Source organism: Geotrypetes seraphini, chromosome 8 (genome assembly GCF_902459505.1).
Source record: "Geotrypetes seraphini chromosome 8, aGeoSer1.1, whole genome shotgun sequence".
Classification (NCBI taxonomy): Eukaryota; Metazoa; Chordata; class Amphibia; order Gymnophiona; family Dermophiidae; genus Geotrypetes; species Geotrypetes seraphini.
The window spans coordinates 37,451,822-37,475,173 of record NC_047091.1 but is presented as its reverse complement, the minus strand read 5'-3'; the positions used below and the strand labels follow the sequence as shown (position 1 = coordinate 37,475,173).

The window sequence follows — 23,352 nt, the reverse complement described above, 5'->3', positions numbered from 1 at the left end:
ATTCATTAGGGCTATTTTGAAAACCAGATTGGCCTGGTGGTCCTCCATTTGTGCAAGCTGATGCCTGGACTCCAAGAATTGGCCATAACCACCAAGGTTTTAAGAATTGTGGTCACTGGTTATGTCACCATTGAAGGCACTATGGTTGTCTGGTCACAAGGCAAAAAAAAGTAGTTGGATAATAGGATCCTTCACCTGCAATTCACAGAATGTAATCTATTTGATTAAATGTCCATGTGAAAAGGCCTATATTGGCCAGACCTCTCATTCTTTTAATGCTAGAATGATAGAACATTGATCTTGCATAAGAAGAGAGAGGCTGGAAGCTCTGCTGGTTCGACACTCTCTAGTCAGGACATAAATTTGACAACCTTCGATGTACTATCCTTCAACAATTATGGACATCAAAAAGAGGAGGTGACATTAAAAAATGGTTACGTGGAAGAGAACAAAGATTGATTTTTGAGTTACAAACTACAGGACATTATAAGGCAGAGTACAGTACTGGGATTTAAGAAAGGATTGGACAATTTCCTGCTGGAAAAGGGAATAGAAGGGTATAAATAGAGGATTACTGCTCAGGTCCTGGACCTGTTGGGCTGCCGCGTGAGCGGACTGCTGGACAAGATGGACCTCAGGCCTGAACCAGCAGAGGAATTGCTTATGTTCTTTTGTTACAGAGCCATATGGCTTGAATAAATGGTAGAGTGAAAGGCATTTTTTAAATGATTTTTTATGTTTTTTAAAAAAATGATTTTTTCAAATTTTTCTGAGTTTTTCAAATCTTTTCTTGAATTCTGTATTTTTTGATATGGTGTGGTGTAGGTCGGAAATTTTTTTTAAAAAAAAGCTGTATTGCTATAAACAAATAATAAAAATAGCTCAAAATCAAATTAATAAAAATGATTCAAAATGAAATTAAAAATAAAAAGTTGATTCACCTTTAGACTTTATTATTAGGGTGGGTTGCAGTTATTATTAGGGTGGGTTGCAGTGGTTTTACTCCTCTTGAATACAAAACTTTTGCTAACCTTTTCAATGGTGATTTTTTTCTAACTTTGTCTCCTTAAATTTTTCTGTTCATTTGAAATTTTTCCACCCTAATGATGTCACCTGGGCTCTTTCACAGCATGCCACTCTTTTCACATCTAGTGCAGTAATTACCAGAGAGGTTAGCTCTTTCTGATGAAACAACCTGATAGTGAAACAAGGACTCTCTTGTTGAAGAACTAAAGCAAATCGGGGTTTTGGCAGCTAACAGCATCTTTGAAATTTTCAGCTGGATAAAGGCCAAGATATGGCATACTGCACTTGATAGACATTGAAAAACTAGTGAATGTTACACTGATCTTCAAGAAAGGTTCGAAGGGAGATCCGGGAAACTACAAACCAATGAGTCTAACTTCGATACCGGGAAAGATGGTAGAGGCACTGATAAAGGACCGCATCGTTGATCACCTTGATGGACACAAACTGATGAAGACTAGCCAGCACGGCTTCAGCAAAGGAAGATCTTGCTAGACAAACTTAATGCACTTCTTTAAAGGAGTAAATGGGCAGATAGACAAGGGAGACCTGGTCAACATCGTATATCTAGATTTTCAGAAGGCGTTCAACAAGGTTCCACATGAACGCCTACTTTAAAAAATTGCAAGCCATGGAATCGAGGGTGATATACTCACGTGGATTAAAAACTGGTTGGCGGATAGGAAACAGAGAGTGGGGGTTAATGGACAATACTCAGACTAGAAAAGCATCACGAGTGTAGTGCCGCAGGGTTCGGTGCTCGGGCCTGTGCTCTTCAACATATTTATAAACAACCTAGAAATTGGCACAACGAGTGAGGTGATTAAATTTGCGGAAGATATAAAGTTATTCAGAGTAGTGAGGACACAGAAGGATTGTGAAGATCTACAAAGAGACATAAATATGCTCGAGGAATGGGCCGCGAAATGTCAAATGAGGTTCAACATGGATAAATGCAAGGTGATGCATGTCGGTAACAAAAATCATATGCACGAATAGGCTCTTTTTTACAAAGGTGCTCTAACTGTTAACGCATACATAGGATAACATGCAAGTATTAACATTTACCATGTGCTTAAAACGGTACCATTTTGGGTGCCGTTAGCGTATGCTAAATGTTAATGCTTGCATATTATCCTATGGATGCGCATGTGTTGATTTAGCACACCTTTTTAAAAGAGAGCCTAAAACTCGCCAATAAACTCTTAATTTGTCTCAATCCATCTTCCTTTTTCTACAGCCTGCCTTCTCCTACTAGGACAGGGGTAGGCAATTCCAGTCCTCGAGAGCCAGAGCCAGGTCACGTTTTCAGGATATCATAAGAACATAAAACTGCCATCACCGGATCAGATCCAGGGTCCATCGAGTCTGGTGATCTGCACATGCGGAGGCCCAGTCAGGTGCACACTTGATGTAGTTTTAGTCACCCGTATCCCTCTATGCCTCTCTTAAGGAGATGTGTATCTAATTTGCTTTTGAATCCTAAAACGGTGGATTCTTACTTATTTATCTCCCCCCACCAGTTACGAAAACCGCACTTTCTACCCTTATCTCTACTATTTCAGACTTTACTACCTCCAATCCTGATTCTATCATTCTTGGAGATTTCAACATTCACTTCAATTCCCCCAACTATCACAATACTTCAGAACTTTTAACATCAATTTCCGACTTATCTTTAACCCCTCTTATTTCTATGCCTATCTACTCTGCCGGTAACACCATAGATATGATCTTTTGCCCGACTTCTATCAGCCACCTCTTTCAAAACTTTCAACCCCATCCTCTTCCCTGGTCTGATCACATCCTTATTAACTGGCAATTAGACCTCCCTGTACACTCATGTGATACTCAACAAAAGAAAACTTACACGCTCCAAAATACTAATGAAATAACCCTCTCTGCTATTCAGAACTCCTTTAACATAAAACTTGAAGACTTCTCCTCTCTCTCTATCGATGAACAATTCTCTCTCTGGGAAACCTCTACAAAATCCTTAATAGATTCTCTGGCCCCCCAACAGGAAAAAACCCTCCTCAAGTCAGACTCAAAAAAAAACAAAAAACCTTGGTATAACGAGAAACTTGCCCTTCTTTGCCGACAACTTCGTTCAGTAGAACAAAAATGGCGTAAAACACGCTGTAATAATCTTCTTACCCTTTTTAAGGAAAAAGCCTCCTACTATAAAACTATCATTCAACAAACTAAGAAAGAATACTACTCTAAATATATCACCTCCACCCGTAATTCCTCTGCTCTTTTCAATGTAGTTCAATCACTTTCTTCATACTCTAAAAAGAAACCCTTACCCCTAACTACGCAGCCGTCTGGCACTTTTCTTTGACACAAAAATCAAGGATATCAGATCCCACCTCGGGCCTTCTCTTCCTGCCTCTCCTCCACACATCCCCGATGACTCTACTCATTTACCATTCAGCACCTGCTCAAACTTCAAACTGCCCTCACTAGCAAATCTCCTTTCAATCCTACAATCCTTAAATACTCCCAACAATCTCATGGAGAGTATCCCCCCTTCGCTCCTTAAAAAATTATTTTCCTTCTTTGGCCCATTCATCCGGGCAATGGTATCCAAGTCCCTTTTCGACAGCCTTGTTCCTACAGCTTGGAAAACAGCCCTTGTGATACCAAAATTGAAAAATCACAACTCAGATCCCTCTCTACCAGCAAATTTTCATCCTATCGCTAACCTTCCTTTAATTTCTAAACTAACTGAAAAAATCATTCATAATCAACTTACAGAATTCATCGATAATACCCATGCCTTACATCTGTGTCAAACCGGCTTCCGTTCTTCACATTCCACTGAACTGTCACTGCTAGGCCTATTCTCAACTATACATTATTATCATGATCATCAAAAATCTGTTCTCCTTGTCTCCCATGATCTGTCTGCAGCCTTTGACACCATCGACCATTCTCTCCTCATCAACCGACTTAAAGACTGTGGCATCACAGGCCCGGCTCTTTCATGGTTTGTTTCATACTTTAACGAACGTTGTTTTAAAGTTCATGTAAAGAATGAAATTTCTCCATCTATTTCACAAACCTATGGTGTCCCGCAAGGCTCTATTCTATCCCCACTGCTATACAATATTTTTCTATCCCCTCTTCTTACACTGGCACAGTCCATCGGATTCATGATCTTTGCCTATGCAGATGACATACAACTACTTCACCCTATCAATACCTCAAACATTTCAGAAATAAACAATATTAACAATAAATTGGACGTAATAAATGACTGGCTTTAACAAATAAACTCTCCCTCAACATAGACAAATCCTGCGGTCTTCTACTCCCAATCAACAATAGCGAGACTCTATCTGGTAAGATTTTTATCAAATCCATTCCTATAAAAATGGAATCAAAAATAAAATTACTGGGAGTTACTATCGACAAAGATCTCACTTTCCATGATCACATCAGCTCGGTAGCAAAAATTTGCTTTTTTAAACTTCGCCTTATTCGTTCCCTAACTTCGATCCTAGACACAGATGCAATTAAAATTTTAATTAATTCTTTAGTTATTTCCCACCTTGATTATTGTAACTCTCTTTACAACGGACTCCCTCAAAAAGAAATCCAATGCTTACAATTAATTCAAAACACAGCAATAAAACTCATCTATAAAACTGGCAAATTTGACCATGTTACTCCACTTTTGAAGGAAGCACACTGGCTCCCTATTACACACCCTATCACCTATAAAACCATCCTGCTGACCTTTAAAATAAAACTTTCCCACCAGCCTTTATATCTCGATAAGCTTCTCATCCCTCAATGCCTAACACGTATACTGAGGTCAGCAGATCAGAAACTCTTGTTGATTCCTTCCATAAAAGATTTCTTTTACACTAGAAAAATAAATTTTGCAGTAGTAGCTCCAACTTTGTGGAATGCTCTGCCACAGCACCTCCATTTCGTACAACAACTTGATAAATTCAAGATAAGCCTGAAGACTTTTTTATTTAGCGACGCCTTTTCCTGTGCTTAGAGCATTTTTTTTTCTCTCTTTCTTCTCTTTTTCCCTCTTTTCTTCTTCAACCAACTGCTTTTATAAAGCGATCCCACCCCATATGTTTTACCCTCTTCCCTCTTTCTCCTTTCTTCTTCTAACATGTAACTTTCCCTCCCTTTCCCTTACTTTCAAGTCTGTCCAGTTAACGTCCTTGGTGTGCACTTTCATTATTTATCTCTTTTAAAATTTTATTGTAAATCGGCCAGATATGATGGTCGGTATATTAAAAGTCAATAAACTTGAATTTGCTTTTGAATCCTAGAACGGTGGATTCAGTAATAACCTCCTCAGGGAGAGCATTCCAGGCGTCTACCACTCGTTGCGTGAAGCAGAACTTCCTGATATTTGTCCTGGTCTTGTCCCCCCTCAGCTTCAGTCCATGTCCTCTTGTCTTTGTCACACTTGACAAGATAAATAATTTATTTTCCTGCTCTTTTTTGTTTCCTGCCTTTCAGTATTTTGAAAATCTCAATCATGTCCCCTCGCAGTCTCCTCTTCTCAAGGGAGAACAGTCCCAGTTTCTTGATTCATTCCTCGTATTCCAAGTTCTCCATACCAGTTATTAGCTTTGTTGCTCATCTCTGCACCCTTTCCAGCATTTTAATATCCTTCTTTAGGTTGGGAGACCAATATTGGACGCAGTATTCCAAGTGTGGCCTGACCATTGCTCTATAAAGCGACATTATAACTCCCTCCGACCTACTCGTGATTCCCTTCTTTATCATACCTAACATTCTATTTGCTTTCTTTGCCGCTGCCGCACATTGTGCCGATGGTTTCAGGGTCCTATCTATCATTACATCCAGGTCCTTTTCTTGTTCGCTCTTGCCCAGAGTTGCACCAGTCATTCTATACTCGTATTCTTTATTCTTACTGCCTAAATGCATTACTTTGCACTTTTCCACATTAAACTTCTTCTGCCATTTCTCCGCCCATTTCTCTAAGTGACACAAGTCACTCTGGAGTACCTCGCTGTCTTTCTGCAATCTGATCGCCCAGCATAGCTTTGTGGCATCGGCAAACTTGATGATCCCAATGGATGTTCCTTCTTCTAGGTCGTTTATGAAAATATTAAACAAGATGGGCCCAAGTACCGAGCCCAGTGGCACACCGCTGGTCACATTCTCCCAGTCCGAGAACTTCCCATTTATGCCCATTCTCTGTTTCCTGTTCTCTAGCCATTTGCCTATCCATCTTAGTACATCCCCCTCTATTCCAAGACCTTGTAGTTTCCTGAGAAGTCTTTCATGTGGAACTTTGTCGAACGCTTTTTGGAAGTCCAAGTATATTATGTCCACTGGTTCTCCATTATCAATATGTTTGTTCACAGTTTCAAAAAAATTGGAGTAAATTTGTCAAACATGATTTCCCCTCCTTGAAGCCGTGTTGAGGAGTAGTGGCTCGTGGCCAGCAGGGGGTGATGGTTATGGGACGGTAATGGGAATGGATGTCAGGATATGATAAGTGCAATATTTTTTGTGGAGTTTTTCTACAAAAGCGCCTGTTTTTCGTATGATTCTGGGTAATTCTAGGTAGATACAAACATCTGTGTTAGTTAAGGACCATGCCCAAATAGAAGCGTATGAAAAACGGGTGAATAAAAATCTAAATATAATGTAGCTGAGGCCAGACAAAAACACACCACAGATTAATATAAGGGAAAGCATAATAATATCTGTTTATGTACTTTGCAGTTAAGTCAGATCAGAAAGGAAACCAAAGGAATTTATTTTGAGTTCTCTGTCTGTGCTATATTTTCTGTCTTCTTTGTCCTCTCTGAGTTTTCCCGCTCTCAGCATCGTGGGGTTAATTAATACCACATGTGCTGTAGACTGGCTAGGAAGATAACGTGTCCTAAACTAAGATATAAAATGCATTAAGTATGAATGGCCGAGTTATGAATGAATGGGGCCCCTGGAGTGATTTGTGTGACTGTGTTGAACAAAAGCATAGGGTTTGAAAAACATAATATATATTTGCAACCTAAAGAAATCCTAAAGCAACATCTGGAAGTAATTATGTCAGAGATTCCTGCTCTTTGTGTGTGAGACTGTCAGCTTAGGAGGAGAGGGGGACCTGCCCCCCTCCTCCTCCAGACTAAGGTTTCTGTGTAAGGCTATATAGAAACATAGAAACATAGAAACATAGAAATTGACGGCAGAAAAGGGCTATAGCCTATCGAGTCTGCCCATACCAATGACCTACTCCCTGACTTTTACTCCCCTATTGATCCCATGTGAATATCCCATTTTCTCTTAAAATCTGACACGCTGTTGGCCTCAATCACCTGCTGAGGCAGCTCGTTCCATTGATCGACCACCCTTTCGGTGAAGAAGTACTTTCTAGCATCACCCTGAAATTTCCCTCCCCTGATTTTCAGCGAGTGTCCTCTGGTTATCAAGGGCCCTGTAAGACTGAAGATATCATCTTTCATCTCTATACGCCCCTTGATATACTTAAAGGTCTCAATCATGTCCCCCCTCTCTCTTCGCTCCTCCAGCGAGTACATCCGCAGTTTTTTTAGTCTTTCTTCATATGTGAGATCCCTGAGCCCCAAGACCATCCTGGTAGCCATTCGCTGAACCGATTCAATTCTCAACACATCTTTCCGGTAGTGTGGTCTCCAGAATTGAACACAATACTCGAGATGAGGTCTCACTATGGATCTGTACAGTGGCATTATGACTTCAGGTTTTCTGCTGACAAAACCCCTACGGATATAGTGTGAACCTGTCAATTTAGGAAGAGTTGAGAACTTTTCAGCACCATGTTAATAATTGTAGATTCTCTTGAATAATGTTATAATGTTAATTCAGAAATCAAAAGTAATTTTCTAAAACTTTGTGAAATTTTGGAACGTGGAGGAATTTTCCTGTGTCCAACTTTTAAGACCACCCATATTACTTTATTGGTTGTTATACTGATGATGTCATAATGAGCCAACAGCATATAATAGAAAATCTGGAGCTATTAAGACAAGACTGTTATGAGAAGGGCAGCATTTGGCATCTATAATGATCTCCCATTAGCGCAACTGTTAAGCAATTATGCTTGAATCTTTTGATCTCATAATGGAAAAATAGAAACAATAATTCAATAAATCTTAATTATAATTTTGAAAACCTTGCGCTGGTGTCATTTTGCTTGTGTTAGTATGTTCAAACCGAAGCTTTCAAAGAGGCATCGATGTCCCTTGCTCAGTGTTGACTGGATCCCATCAGGCTGTGTGTGTCCAAGTGCCGGACTATGCTATCCTTAATCTGTGCTTCATCCATCTTTCCAGGGACAGACGTAAGACTCACAGGTCTGTAGTTGCCCGGTTCTCCTCTTGACCCCTTTTTGAAAATTGGCATGACGTTCGCTGTCCTCCAATCATCCGGTATCTGACCAGTTCTAATTGACAGGTTGGTAAGTTTTTGCAATAGCTCTCCGATTTCAACCTTCAGTTCTTTTAAGACTCTCGGGTGAATTCCATCAGGTCCAGGGGATTTGTCACCTTTAAGTCTGTCAATCTGGTAGTATATCTGGTCCAAGTCCACCTCAACTGTGGTGAGGCTATCCTCTATTACACCTTTGAACACTTTCACTACTTCTGGTATTGTTGTGGTGTCCTCCTTCGTAAAGACAGACGCAAAGAAGGAATTTAGTCTGTCAGCAATTTGTTTGTCTTCCTTGATGTACCTTTTTCTTCCCTTGTCATCCAACGGTCCCACCGCTTCTTTCGCGGGTTTTTTCCTTTTATGTATCTAAAGAAGGGCTTGAAGTTCTTGGCCTCTTGCGCTATTTTCTCCTGATAGTCCTTTTTGGCGTCCCTCACCACCTTGTGACATTTCTTCTGCTCCTCCTTGTGTTTGTTCCGAGCTTCGCTTTTTTTCATGCATTTCTATTCTTTAAAGGAGTCCTTCTTTCCCTTTATGGCTTCCCTCACCTCTCTAGTAAGCCATGCTGGTTCTCTTTTTCCTTTGTTTTCCCGTCCTTTGGTTATCTATGCTTTCGTGACAGTAGTTTTCAGTAGGGACCATGCCTGATCAACCGTTCTGATTTTATCCATCCTTTTCTTGAGCCGATTTTTTACCATGGCTCTCATGCTGTCGTATCTTCCTTTTTTAAAGTTGAAAGTCGTGGTTAGGGTTTTGGTACGTTTCCCTTTCTCGATGTATAGTTTAAAGATGATCATGTTATGATCGCTCGTCCCAAGTGGGGCCGTGACTTCTACTTCTTTTGTCTGACCAGTGATTCCATTTAGGACCAAGTCCAGGGTGGTGTCTCCTCTCGTCGGCTGTCCAACCATTTGTTCTAGGAAGCAGACCCCTATCATTTCCAGGAACTTCGTCTCCTTACCACAGTTTGAGGTTCCCAGGTTCCAATCGATCCCCGGGAAGTTGATCATTACATTTCCTGTCTTACATCCTTGTTTGATTTCCTCTATCATATCTGAGTCTGTCTCCTCTGTCTGAACTGGGGGGCGATAATAAAGGCCAATTTTTGTGTCTGCACCGCTGTATCTGGGAATCTTGATCCAGAGGGACTCCAGCTTCTCTTTCCCTTCTGTCTTCACCTCTCTAACAGAATCTATTCCCTCCTGAACATATAGGGAGATGCCTCCCCCTTTCTGCCCTGCTCTATCCCTTCTGTATAGCTTGTATCCCTGAAGTACTGTATCCCATTCATTTTCATCATTCCACCAAGTTTCTGTTATGCCAATGATGTCTAGTTCATTGTGTCTTGCTATTATCTCCAGCTCTCCCATTTTGTTCCTCAAGCTTCTAGCATTCGTATACATACATTTAAATTCCCTTTGTGGACCCTTCTTGGATTTTCTAAGTTTCGGGCTCCTCCTGTGTCTTTTGCGGTATTAATATGTGCTCCTACGTTGTCTCCCTCATTTGTTTCGTGGTCTCCCCCCCCCCTATGTCTGGGTGGCTGTCTGTGGATTCTTCTTCGGGGCAATCTGTCGCCTGGGCCATCAACTGGTGGTCGACTGTCGGCTTTCCCCTGACCTTTAGTTTAAAGCCTTGTCAAAGGCCCTCCTCATGTTGCCTGCCAATACTCTTGCTCCTTCCTTGGTGAGGTGTAATCCATTTTTTCTGTAGTACCTGTTTCTTCCCCAGAACGCCGTCCAGTTGCGCACGAAGTCAAAGCATTCTTCTTCACACCATCTTCTCATCCAGGCGTTGATCGCTCACAGATCCTCTTGCCTCTTCTCATCTGCTCTTGGAACCGGGAAGATTTCGGAGAAGGCCACCTTCACCTCCCTGACTTTCAGCTTTCTTCCGAGTGAGCAGAACTGGCCCTTCAGTTCTTCCCCGTCATACTTCTGTCCGCTCACATTGTTGGTTCCCACGTGGATAAGCACAGCAGTGTCCTCTCCTTCTGCGTTGTCTATGATCTTGGTGATCCTGTTGGCCACATTCTTCACTCTTGCTCTGGGCAGGCAGGTGACAAGCCTATCCTCTCTTCCTCCTGCGGTGTGGCTGTCCACATGTCGTATAATGGAGTGCCCCATGATGATCCCCATCTTCTCGGTTCGGGGGTTCCTTGGGGGTCGCAGATCCACATCCATGGTATAGGGCTTGTCTTCTCCCTCCTGAGGTACGTACCCATGCAGTCTCCGTCTTCCTCTCAGTGAGTGGTCGCCCTCCGCTTCAGTCTCATCTGTGGATGTAGTGGTGTTTCCTCCAAACCCGTTTAGGCCATCTTCCTGGGTTGCTTGGATACAGTTTCCGGCCCTGGGACCTCTACATGTTGCTGGTGGGCTTCCTCAATAAATCTCTCTAGTTCCTCGATCTCCTCATTGGTACTGGGCTCCACTAGTTGCTTCTCCTGCTCACGGATTTCTTCTTCAAAGGTGAGGCGTTCTTCTAGTTCCCTCACTGTCTTTTCTAGCAGCTGGACTTGCTGTTTCAGGCTATCCAGCTCTATGCATCGACTGCATATGTATGCCCGAGCCCCCGAGGGGAGGTAGTCATATATATTACAGCTGGTGCAGAAGACTGGAAAGCTCATCTTCTGACTTCCTTATGCTGTCATTTCTTATCCCCCTTCTGATTTGTGTGGGCTTCTTGCTTCGAACCTTCTGTCTCAGTCAGGTGGAAGTGACTTGACTTCCTGTTTGTTGCCTTCCTGTTTGCTGTGGGTCTGCTGCTGTGGGTCTGCTGTTTGCTACCTTCCTGTTTGCTGTGGGTCTGCTGGTGCATGAGATAGATTTGCATCTCAAGGAGGCAATGCATGCAAATCCATCTCATACATATTCATTGTGGATATCCTGAAAATCTGACCTGGCTCCGGCTCTCGAGGACTGAAATTGCTTACCCCTGTACTAGGAGAAGATTATGGGACCTTAACAATTCTACCACAGTAACAATTTGGACCTAGGAGTGCCTTACTCTGCATACCTGTCATCATTTCATCAAATTGCAGTTGCCTGATATTACACTTGAATGCTGCTTTCATAGACTGTGCAATAAAAATCTTAAATCATTTTTCACCTTGTGCTTATTTACATTGAGTAGCAGCCAGGCATTAGTGTTTCCTTAATAAGCACCACTTCAGCTACTTCATCACATTCACCTTTGTCTTATCTAGTGTTCCATAAGGCCCAGGCTGCAAAAGAGATAAGTGGGGAGGCTCTTAGGGGTGGCAAATGCAGTAGGTGGCATGTCTCCTGTCTCACAGCCTGCAACCAGCATAATATTTGAGAAAATGAGATTATATGAGAGCTGGAGAGGATGAAAAGGTGCAATGAGGTGCTTTACCATGGTGAGCCAGAAATGGCTTCTTTCAGTCGGGGGACAGCTTGAGATATGCTTAACTGCAGCCGATACGGCATGCTTCCGGCGCTGCGCTAGAGCCACAGGCACACCGTAGCTACTGCCGTAAAGACGCCTAAATGGAACAGTGTAGTCAAACCAGAACTGCTATGATTTTATGGCCTATTGTGTAGCACAGTAGTTAGAATGAAGGTTGGGGTGCGAGCCTGGTCTGGATTTGACTCCTTCATGTACTTCAGCTGACACAATACTCATTTTAATAAAAATGACAAGCTACAGACCAATCAAATCTAATTTTCATCTTGAACAGCACATCATTAACAATACTAGAAGCAATCTAATCCAAAAGTGGAGTTTGAATTTGATAAAAACAGCAGTATTTGACTCCATGTCTCATTTATTGAACCATACTTGAGATTCTGGCTTTTGGGACAATGAAAGCAGTGCTTTAAGCCATTGAGCTACCACTCTTTTGTCTCAGCTAACTGTGATATGATAGCTAAGCAGATGATACATAGGCAGGTCAGTAAGCTATGATATGATAGGGGAATCAGAGAAACTGGAATGGAAAGTGGTGTAGTTCAATGATGGTGGTGTAGCACTGTGCTGATCTTGCAGAGGTTGTGAGTTCAACTCCCAGCCTGTCTTTTACTTGTGGCATTGTATCTTGCAAGTGCACCTTGATGATCTCACAATGAGGTCAGCATTGTGCAGCTGCACACCTCCCTTTGCAATGAATTAGAAGCCACATTCAGGTCTGTTGTGTGTGTTATTCTGTTTTTAAGCTTGGGACTTTCTCTTTGCTTTGAAGAATGAACTGATTGTAGCAATGTTTAATGAGAAAGAGAGTGTTAATTAGCTAATAACATTGCTTCTATAGGCAATTTTAAATTCAATATGCTTATATGGATGTGTCCCATTTATGTGGTGCCTGAATAACAAAATAAAAATCCCTGAATTGTATTTAAAAGATCACTTTGGAAACGTCTAAAAACATCTCTCAAATAACATCTATGGGATGCCCAGAGAAAGCTCATTGGATGACATAGGCTGTCTAAATAGCATGTATCCTGCTAAAGCCTTTCTGGAGCTTAAACCACATCTATCTAAAGTCTATACGATGCTCAAACTCCTATGCTTTACACTTCTTATAGGAGCTAATCATACCATTACTATACAACTCTCTGTGCAGCACAAATATTAAGCTCACACCCTTCTACGCTGAATTCTCCAATTCAACTCCCAATCAGTTTCTCACACTAAAAATGAAATGTTATAATTATCATTTTAAACATGGCATGCTTTGTTACTTTTTTTGTTTTTATACTGTTGAAGTATACAATTCTGAAATAATGAAGAAAAAGGATATAACAGGGCAGTGAGATCTACCTTGTTCTATCTCCTAGCAGAATTAACTGCCATTCACTACCTATAAGGAATAGTATAATCAGATCAGAATTGCTATTATTATATGGATCATTGTCTAGCACAGCGGATTAGAATGATGGTTAGCGTGTAAGCATGGCACATTTTTTCAAAATTCACACTGATGTTCCCAGTTCAACTCCCACTGAAACTAATATATTATAAATATCCTTTTAAACATGGTATACTGTGTTTTATTATCCTTTTAATTAGGGTACACTTAGGGTTTATTATGTTGAAGCTTACAATCCTGAAATAATGATAAGAAATCAGTAAAACATACATTTTTATATATAACTAACATCGTATGGATGTCTATCTGGCATCTACACCAAAAAAGTGTGATTTTTGGGAACGAGTATTGGACGCTTATTCGACGCCTATGTAACGCTCATTGCACCTTGCGCCACGCCTACAACTATGCACAGTTTACAGAATTGAGGCCATAATGTTTAGGTCTAAGGCAATTTAAAATGAAATGAATGGCTTCATCTTCCATTTTTCCCAGGACCATACGAATCTCTTTTATTTGAATCCTAAGCTGCTCCCCACCTAATCCCTTCTTATGTTATATTACTAATTCCATTAATTTTTCTCTCAATTTTTCCCCCCTTTCCCAGATCTTTGTCTTGTGAGAGGCTATAGAGATCAGCTCTTCTCTTAAAACAGATTTTAAGGATTCCCAAATTGTAATAATAATAATAACAATTTATTTCTTATATACCGCTATACCGTGAGGTTTGAAGCGGTTTACAATAAAGATACGTTTAGTCAGTACATGGGATGCAAGTGGTTTACATTAAAGATTCATTTTGTCAGTACATGGGATACAAGAGGGTTACAGTAAAGATATATTTTGTCAGTACATGGGATGCAAGTGGGTTACAATACAAGTGGTTTACTATCAAGGTGCATTTTGTCAGTGTATGGGATACAGGTGGGTTACCATAAAGATACATTTAGTCAGTACATGGGTTACAATAAAGATACGTTTTATCAGTACATGGGGTGCAGGTGGGTTACAATAAAGATACATTATGTCAGTACATGAGATTCAAGGTGGAAAGTATAATTAGTTTCGGGCCTTGGAATTAAGGGGCGAGGTGGAAGGGTCATGGCGAGGAAGAGTTGGGTATGGGAATTTAGAATTTGTTAAACAGTTGAGTTTTCAGGGATTTTCTAAAGTCTGCGTATGTGGTGGCCTCAAGTATGGGCTTTCCAAGCTTAGTATAAGCTCTTTAGGTATAAGAATGTAACATTTTAGGAATGCTTTTGTGAAGCAAGCCTTATATGGAAGCAAATAATTTGGACCAGTTAGATTGTAGCAAAGGAATGTCGTCATTTAGGATATATATGGATGTGCAACTGGTAAAACGCTGGAATTTGTTACTAGCAAGGCCAGCTTTTGGCTTCTGTAATAATTCTCATGATGCAAATAACCTTATGATAAATAATTTTTGATAATTAATAAATAATAATTTTCTTTTGAACAAACATTTGCGTCATTCCATTATTCTTGTACATTTCTGCACACCTAGAGCAAAGCTAGCAGCTTAATTGGCACCCACATAGGGACTGCTGATTTAGAGTGCGCTTGTGTCCAATTACACTGCTTAAGGTCTAGTTTTTTTTTATTAGTCACACTTCTTTCAGGTGGGCAAATTTGTGCTCCAGCTATAGATATGAAAAAATGAATGCCAATAGTTTGGGGCACAGTAATTTATTTAAGCTGGTTTGGGGACTGTTGACATCTTATATTACTTCACTATAGTAGGTATTTGATTATGAGTCAGTTTTGGTTTATTTTCGTACACATCCAGGAAAGTGTCCTAATTTGACTTTTGAATATGTCCACCTGGGGTGGGAGTATATTTTTAATCTGAATAGGGTAAGGGTATTGGGATAGTCTATGTTTCTGTGTTTTATTTGAAAAATCATTAGGGGGGAGGAGAAAATGGTTGGTTATGCATATTTGTAAGTTGAATGTGCTTTTATTAACTTACTAGTCTTTAAGCCCGTTACATTAATGGGTGCTTGAATATATGTATGTCTGTCTTTCTTTCTTTCTGTCTCACTCCCTGCCCTTGTGTCTTTCTTCTTTTCTTTCTGTCTCCCTCCCTCCTATTATTTGTCTTTCTTTCTATTTGTCTCTCTTTCTGCCCCCTATGCAGCATTTATCTCCCCTTGTCTACTTTCCTGTACAGTAGCCATATCAGCATTCCCTCCTCCTCCATTTCCTTGTGCATCAGCATTTCCCCCCTCCCTACTTCCCTGTGCAGCATTTTCCTCCCTTGGGTGCTAGAATATATGTGTGTGTCTGTCTTTATTTCTCTCTCTGTCTCCTTAGCCACTTTTTCCTGTCCATTCTCCCTTATTTTTACCTCCCCTATGTCCACCACCACCCCTTCACTGCTCCCCTTATCCAGCTGCAGCCCTTCTCCCTTTGTTTTACCTCCCCCCTGTCCATCATCACCTCTTCCTGCTCCCTCTGTCCAGCAGTAGGTCTCCCTTCATTTCCACCCACCCCCGTCCATCAGCATCTCTTCCTGCTCCCCCTGTCCAGCAGTAGGCCTCCCTTCATTTTTTCCTCCTGTCCATCAGCACCTCTTCCTGCTCCCCCTGTCCAGCATTAGGCCTCCCTTTATTTTTCCCCCCTGTCCACCACCACCCATTCAAGCTCCCCTTATCCAGCAGCAGTCCTTCTCCCTTTGTTTTACCTCCCCCCTGTCCATCAGCACCTCTTCCTGCTCTCTCTGTCCAGCAGTAGGCCTCCCTTCATTTTCTCCCCCCCCCCCTGGCCATCAGCACCTCTTCCTGCTCCCCCTGTCCAATAATAGGCCTCCCTTCCTTTTTCCCCCCTGTCCATCATCACCTCTTCCTGTTCCCATTCAAGCAGCCTGTGCAGCAGTCTTCACACGCTCTTCTACTGCCCTGATTTACTCTGGCACGTCCCTGATGACATCATCAGAGACGCGGCAGAGCAAATCAGGGCAGTAGAAGTGCCTGAAGCAGCGTGTGAAGACTGCTGCTTAAATCGCCGGGTAGGTAGTCGGGTCAGCGGCAAGGGAAGGGTGGTGAACGGCAAAGGACTCTCTGAGAGGGGGGGGCAAATGCGCTGTGTTGGGGGGAAGGGTAGGCAGACGCGGGGACCGGGTTGTGCGTTTTCACAGCTTCTGTGGTGCCTGAGCTGCAGGAGAGGGAGCGGGTTGTACGTGGCGGGGGAGGCCCCGACTTCCCGAGCTGCAGCTTCTTCGTCGTTGAAAGTCGCCACCGCCGCCGCCGCAGCTCCTGTCTCGCAGCTGTGTAATTTTTTTTATTTTATTTGAAAGCCGCCGCCGGGGCCGCGCATGCGCAGTCGTATTTTCGCGACAGCTCAGGGAACACGTTTTTTTTAGTGCACATGCGCGGCCTACCATTTTATTATATGATGATATATATTTGTGTATTGCATTTTTGAAGTTTAGAAATCAATAAATAATTTTTTTTAAAAGTCATACTTCCAAGATTAATTTGATTCTAAATAACTAATTAGTCTATAAGTTTTACAGTATGGCTAATCAAAGTTCTTTTTCAGTTTAGACTAGTTCCGTTAGTTATTTCCGTTAGTTATTTCTCCCCCAACTCAGATTAGCTCAATATCATTCCTATAATTGTAGTTTGTTATTCTTACAGTCAATTCAATAAAAGTATGTAATTCAACTCTATCTCCATTATATTTAGACACCTAATTCCTTCCAAGGGGATTAATTTAGAAATTCTGTTACTTTATTATCCACCAATCTATTCATTAAGCAGTTCCCTAATACCTTTCTTGGATCTAGCATAAATAGGCTCTTCTTATTACAGTTTATACCATTTGCAATTAGATACAGAGTCTCTCAGTCAATACGTGTAGGGCCTCCTCTCTGCCTCTATCAGAGGGCCAACAGGGGTCGCAGCCAAGGATCCACGACCGCAGTCCATTTCCAGCATAGCTACTCACCACCTCTTAAGCAGTACCCTGGGCTTTCCAGAGCCAGACCTCTCCTCCAGTCATGTATTCCTCCTTATCTCCGGCGGTATTCAGTAAGGCTCATTAGGGGAAATACATCCTCCTCCACAGCTTGTACTAGAGACAGGAGCATCATGGGTTATCCCCTCCTCTCCCTCTTGGTGGAGTCTGCCACAATCCGCCTAGCACAGGACGGTCTCTTCCACCGTTCACACTCTCCTCCTCAAGACCTTTACCCTTGCAGTGTTCCTGCGAGCACAGCTGGCGTTCAGTCATTCTCCCCTTCTTGGCTCATGTGTATCCAGCAGGGATACCTCAGTAACAGCTTTCCCCCTCGCGGTTTGTGTATTCGGCTAGAGCTCCTCAGAGACATGTCAACCTGCACCTCAGTGCAGCCTACGCTCAGCGGGATATCACGCCAGCTTGCTCCTCGTCAGCATGGAGTTCAGGTGAGTACATTCACCGGCCTGCCAGTTCAAGTTTCAAGTTTATTTCACTTTTGATGAATCGCCTATTTCAAATTTCTAGGCGATGTACATAATATAATAAAGAGACTATAACATAATAACAATAAATTTCAATAATAACTAACATGAAAGATAGGAAAGAGGGTAAAGTTACAATAAAGGGTATAGAAAAGAAAAAAAAAAAAAGGGAAGAACAAAAGGTAGGGTAAAAATTTACCAAGGCACATTTCATAAATATTAATTAACACTGAAAAGAAAATTTAAGAATTTTATAAGTTAAAAGCATCCTTAAACAAGTAAGTTTTTAGAAAGTTTTTAAAAGCTGAAATATCACGTTCTATTCTGATGTATTGGGGAAGGGAATTCCACCATTGTGGACCTGCAACAGTGAACATATCTGCTCTTCTTGTTCCAATGATTTTTAAAGAAGGCACAGTTAGTAAGTTTTGATCAGATGAACGCAGAGATCGTTGGGTTTTATATGGGATCAGCGATTTAGATATAAATTGTGGCTCGCTAGATGCTAGGGACTTAAAAATTAAAAACATCAGTTTATACAAGATCCTATGATTAATTGGTAACCAATGTGCTTCTGTTTCCGGTCCCTGCCACAATCATACTCCACAAGATAATTTTTTCATTGAAAATTTGGATTGGTAAGGAAAGTGGGTACTTTGTACCTACTTCAAAGCATTAACAGATTTTTTTAAATGTCTTGCTTTCTTTCTTTTTGATGTTGCAAGAAATTAGCAGCTGCAAAATGAGCCACATTGTTTTAGAGTCTATGATTATTTTTCAGGATGGGAAAAGAAGTTCACTACACACCTTTAAGCACAATTTCTGAATAGTAGAGAAAAGTAAGAAAGATCTTATCAATGCCTGATTGGCTAAATTGAGACTAGTTTCAGATTAAATCAAGAACTTTTAATTTTCCCTATGCTGTCGAATCTGCCACCAAAATTCGCCACTTGATTTTGGCAGAAATCAAACTGCTCACTCATTTCCACCTCTGCATCCAACCAAAAAACTACCCTCCTGAGCCCCCCCCCCTCACTGGTGATGGTGACACCTCTTACTCTCCACCACCTTCCCAACCTGTCCATCTATCTATAGGCCGTCTCTGGGACTATCAGGAATTCCTGGTGGTCTAGTAGCCTTTTCAGGAGCAGGGACCAACCCCACTCATTGCAATGGCAGGTGCAACTTCCCCTGGAAGCCTTGCAAAAACTGCTGTGGGAGGTTCTGCAACCACTTTACAATTGGAACCCACCCTTGCTTGTTATAGTTGTAAAATGGCTGCTGGGCCTCCTGTGATAGTCTCATGAGGCTGCTATGGGAAGTCTCAGCAGCAATTGCAATAGACCAGTGGCAGGAACACACGGGGTTCATTCCTGCCTCCTAAAAGCCTACTGGACCACCAGGGATTCCTAAGGCCTGAGGAAGGCTTTATGAGTGGTTGGGTGGGTTGAGGGTGTTGGAGAATGATCACAAGGGAGGGAAGGGCATTAATGTGGGAGGCAGAGGGGGAGAGTTTTGGTGCATTTTTAGCTGATACCGAATCCCAGATTTTGGTCCAGTTTCAGTGCTGAATCTGAAACCAAAACCGAAATTCGGTCAGCTTCTAATAAAAAGCTAGTCTTTCTAGCCTCCACCATTTCCAGCAAAAGTAATTTTTGCCGCTCTGTAAAGATTCCAACATAGCCTTTGCCCTATTCTACTTAGTGGAACGTTCTCATTCTCCCTATCATATATGGAAAATATGGTTACACCTTGCTGCACTATACTGCCTGATACAGCACCAAATAATGCCCTTAGGAAAACACTAGTAAATCATATGTAAGAGATGAATAGGAGTAACTGTATAATAAGTCCAGATCCCTTATACCTACTTGTTGTTTTTTCCAGGAGCATATATACACGACTTCCAAATGGAGCATAGAATCCAACAGTGACTGGCGTGGGGATGTGGCAGAGAGCCTTAGAAAGGCAGGCACAGTAAATGTCATCCTCAGTCTGATTTCCTAGAAATAAACATCAATTCTCTTGTCATTCCACTGATAGGCAAAGAGATGTAGTTAAGTCATTATTCATATTCAAATGGGTTTAATTCCTAGAACTGTCACATTTCAAAACAAATGTTGCTTTAAATATTATGTTGTACATTAGATTAACTGGTAATAAATCTAAGTAACATAGTAACATAGTAGATGACGGCAGATAAAGACCCGAATGGTCCATCCAGTCTGCCCAACCTGATTTAATTTAAATTTTTTATTTTTTATTTTTTTTCTTAGCTATTTCTGGGCAAGAATCCAAAGCTTTACCCGGTACTGTGCTTGGGTTCCAACTGCAGAAATCTCTGTTAAGACTTACTCCAGCCCATCTACACCCTCCCAGCCATTGAAGCCCTCCCCTGCCCATCCTCCTCCAAACGGCCATACACAGACACAGAACGTGCAAGTCTGCCCAGTAACTGGCCTAGTTCAATATTTCATATTATTTTCTGATTCTAAATCTTCTGTGTTCATCCCACACTTATTTGAACTCAGTCACAGTTTTACTCTCCACCACCTCTCTCGGGAGCGCATTCCAGGCATCCACTACCCTCTCCGTAAAGAAGAATTTCCTAACATTGCCCCTGAATCTACCACCCCTCAACCTCAAATTATGTCTCTGGTTTTACCATTTTCCTTTCTCTGGAAAAGATTTTGTTCTACATTAATACCCTTCAAGTATTTGAACGTCTGAATCATATCTCCCCTGTCTCTCCTTTCCTCTAGGTTATACATATGCAGGGCTTCCAGTCTCTCCTCATACGTCTTCTGGCACAAGCCTCCTATCATTTTCGTCGCCCTCCTCTGGACCGCCTCAAGTCTTCTTACGTCTTTCGCCAGATACGGTCTCCAAAACTGAACACAATACTCCAAGTGGGGCCTCACCAATGACCTGTACAGGGGCATCAACACCTTCTTCCTTCTACTGACTACGCCTCTCTTTATACAGCCCAGCATCCTTCTGGCAGCACAAAAATTGTTGAGTGACCGTAATACTGATTTTCATCCATCTGCCTTGTGGATTGTTTGAACTAGATAATACGTGCAACTCTATTTTTCCTCCCTTCAATAGGTGAGAAGAAATGTGGGAGACAGTGGCGTACCTAGCATATGTGACACTCGGAGCCCATCCTCTATATGAAAAACTTGATTTTTAGTAATAATCCACACATTACACAATAGTGTACCAATCCAATCCAAAAAATCTGGGTGTCATCATAGACAATACGATTAAATCTTCCCAATGTGCAGTGGTGACCAAAAAAACAAACAAGATGCTAGAAATTATTAAAAAAGGGATGGTTAACAAGACTAAGAATATTATATTGCCCCTGTATCGCTCCATGGTGTGACCTCTGAGGATGAATCAGGGGAGAATCAGGAATAAGACCTGCATGAAAATGTAGGCAATGAAGGAGAATCAGGAATAAGACCTCCGATTTGTCCACTGCCAGGGGAACGCCGAACGCTGAACTCCTCTGCTCAAAAACACCTTTCAGGCGAGCACACTCATCAGAGGCTGGAGAGCCCTCGAAAAGGAAATCATCTAAATAGTGTACCACCGAGTCCAAGCGGGACCGCGAAACCGTAACCCAATGGAGGAAGGAACTGAAACGCTCAAAGTAGGCCCATGAAATGAAGCATCCCATTGGCAAACACTGATCAAAATAGAAACTCCCCTCAAAGCGGAAGCCCAACAGAGGGTATGTCCACCTTTGCCAACAACGCACCACTACCCGCTCATAACACCAGGCGCAACGCGCTATCAAAAGAGACGTATTGCACTGAGCAAAGATCCGCTGGGATGCCCTCATTAACCGATGCCCCTACTGGCTGAGACAAATTGTGAATCAGCCGAAACTTTCCTGGCTCCTTTTTGGGAATCACAGCCAAGGGTGATATAATCATAGATATAAAGGGATGATCATGAAATGGCCCCGCGATCCTCTCCAATACAATTTCCCCCTCCAATTTGGCCTGCACGACCGCCTTTAAGTGGCACACAGATGACGCGTTTTGCACCCTATATTCTCGCAATTCGCCCTGAAAAGGAATAAGAAACCTCTCCCCAAACCCCTGTTTGAGCATCGCAGCTGCCGCTCAGTCCCCATAGCACTGTAACCAAGGGTGAAAAGCCACCACACGCATGGCGTGGGCAGCGGACCTGCCTCCCTCCGCCTTACTGGGTCCAGGCAGAGCTCCTCCCCCCTTTTTGGGGCATTTAAAAGCTAAATGCGGTTGACCACAGAGGAAACAGGCATGCCAGAATCTACAATCGGTAAAGGCGCACGTCGCCTGGTTAAACCGCCAACACACCCAGTACCCCCTCCAGCAACCCCCCCGACTGTGGGCCGAAAGGACCGCCCACTACCCCCTCACGCTAGGGACCGACCGGGACCCTGAGCAACAGGGCCAGGCCGGCAAGCCATGTGGGTCAGCCACAAGTTGACATCCTGCGTGCCCCAGGACATGAACCCATTCTCCTCCATTTTGTCTCGGAAAGCCTCGTCGTAGTTGAGCCACGACCACCCGCCGAAACGTGGGTAAGCGTCTAGCACTGAGTCGGCATATGACAGGAAGAGACCGTAGTCCAGCCTCTGTGATGCCGCTGCGGTAATGTCCGCTCCAGCTAACAGGACCTGCAGAGAAAATCCAGACAAAGGAGCAGCAACCGAGACTTCCCCTCCCCCGTGCACCCCAAGGCCCCAATTCCCACTGGTTCCATCCCCTGGCCCAGCCCAGGCTGCCAACTCACTCCCTGCACTGAGCTCCATGGAAGTGACAACCTTGCGGAGGGGCCACCAGGCATCCAAGGGGGTATCCCCCACATAGGCCCCCAGGGATTCAAGCCCCAGGAGGGTCCAGAATTCAGCGGACCTATGGGCCGGTCAGCTCCACCGCCTCCCACAGCATCCCCGCTACCTCCCTCTACCCCACAGACCACCCTTTTCCCAACAGCACCAGGTCCCAGCTCAGACACTTAAGTCTGGTGCTCCCTATTTAACCTGCCAGCCAATACTGGCAGACTGGATGATCTCCCTAAAACCTCCCTGAATTGCGGCCTGCAGGTACACGTGGGTGCCGAGCGCCTGCTCTTCCCCTCACCCGCAGCACCGGAATCTGCGCTGCAGGCCCCGCACAAGCTCTCGGAGCTCTGTCTCCCTCCCCTCCTAGGCCCACCCCCATCACCACTAAGGCCGACAGAGCAGCCATTTTAGAACGGCGCCCAATCTCCTCACTCTGCCCGTCTCCCACCTGCTCATCTTCACTGAGGGAGTCGTTCGTTAGCATGGAGATCTCAGCAAGCTCAGCCCCGCCATCTACTCCCCATGCCATCTCGCGCTGCTCACCCGGACAAGAGAAGCCACCTCGGAGGACCCAGGAAGACACCGGGTCCTCCGAGGTCCTGGCTTTATAGTTTCCGCCCGACCATTGCCCCATGCCTCACCTATCAGGAGGCCGCCCTGCGGTGGGAAAAACTCACCCACCACTAAGCTGCTTCCTGCCCTCCTACACCCGCCCACTCGCGCAGCACGCTCGACTCCATGGGAGGCAACACGGGCCCTCCATCCCCATGTTA

At 43.1% G+C, this 23,352-nt stretch overlaps 1 protein-coding gene across 1 annotated transcript in view; it reads right to left on the bottom strand.

Annotated features, from left to right (window-relative positions):
* Window positions 1–23,108, bottom strand: part of NKPD1 (NTPase KAP family P-loop domain containing 1) — a 190,641-nt gene extending 167,533 nt beyond the window's left edge. Inside the window, exons 1-3 of the mRNA XM_033954628.1 lie at window positions 23,028–23,108; window positions 22,165–22,411; window positions 19,608–19,739 (exon numbers count right to left, since the gene is read on the bottom strand). Of these exons, the coding sequence (XP_033810519.1) occupies window positions 19,608–19,739; window positions 22,165–22,411; window positions 23,028–23,108 (460 nt within the window). The remainder of the gene's footprint in view (window positions 1–19,607; window positions 19,740–22,164; window positions 22,412–23,027) is intronic.
* Window positions 23,109–23,352: the final 244 nt, after the last annotated feature.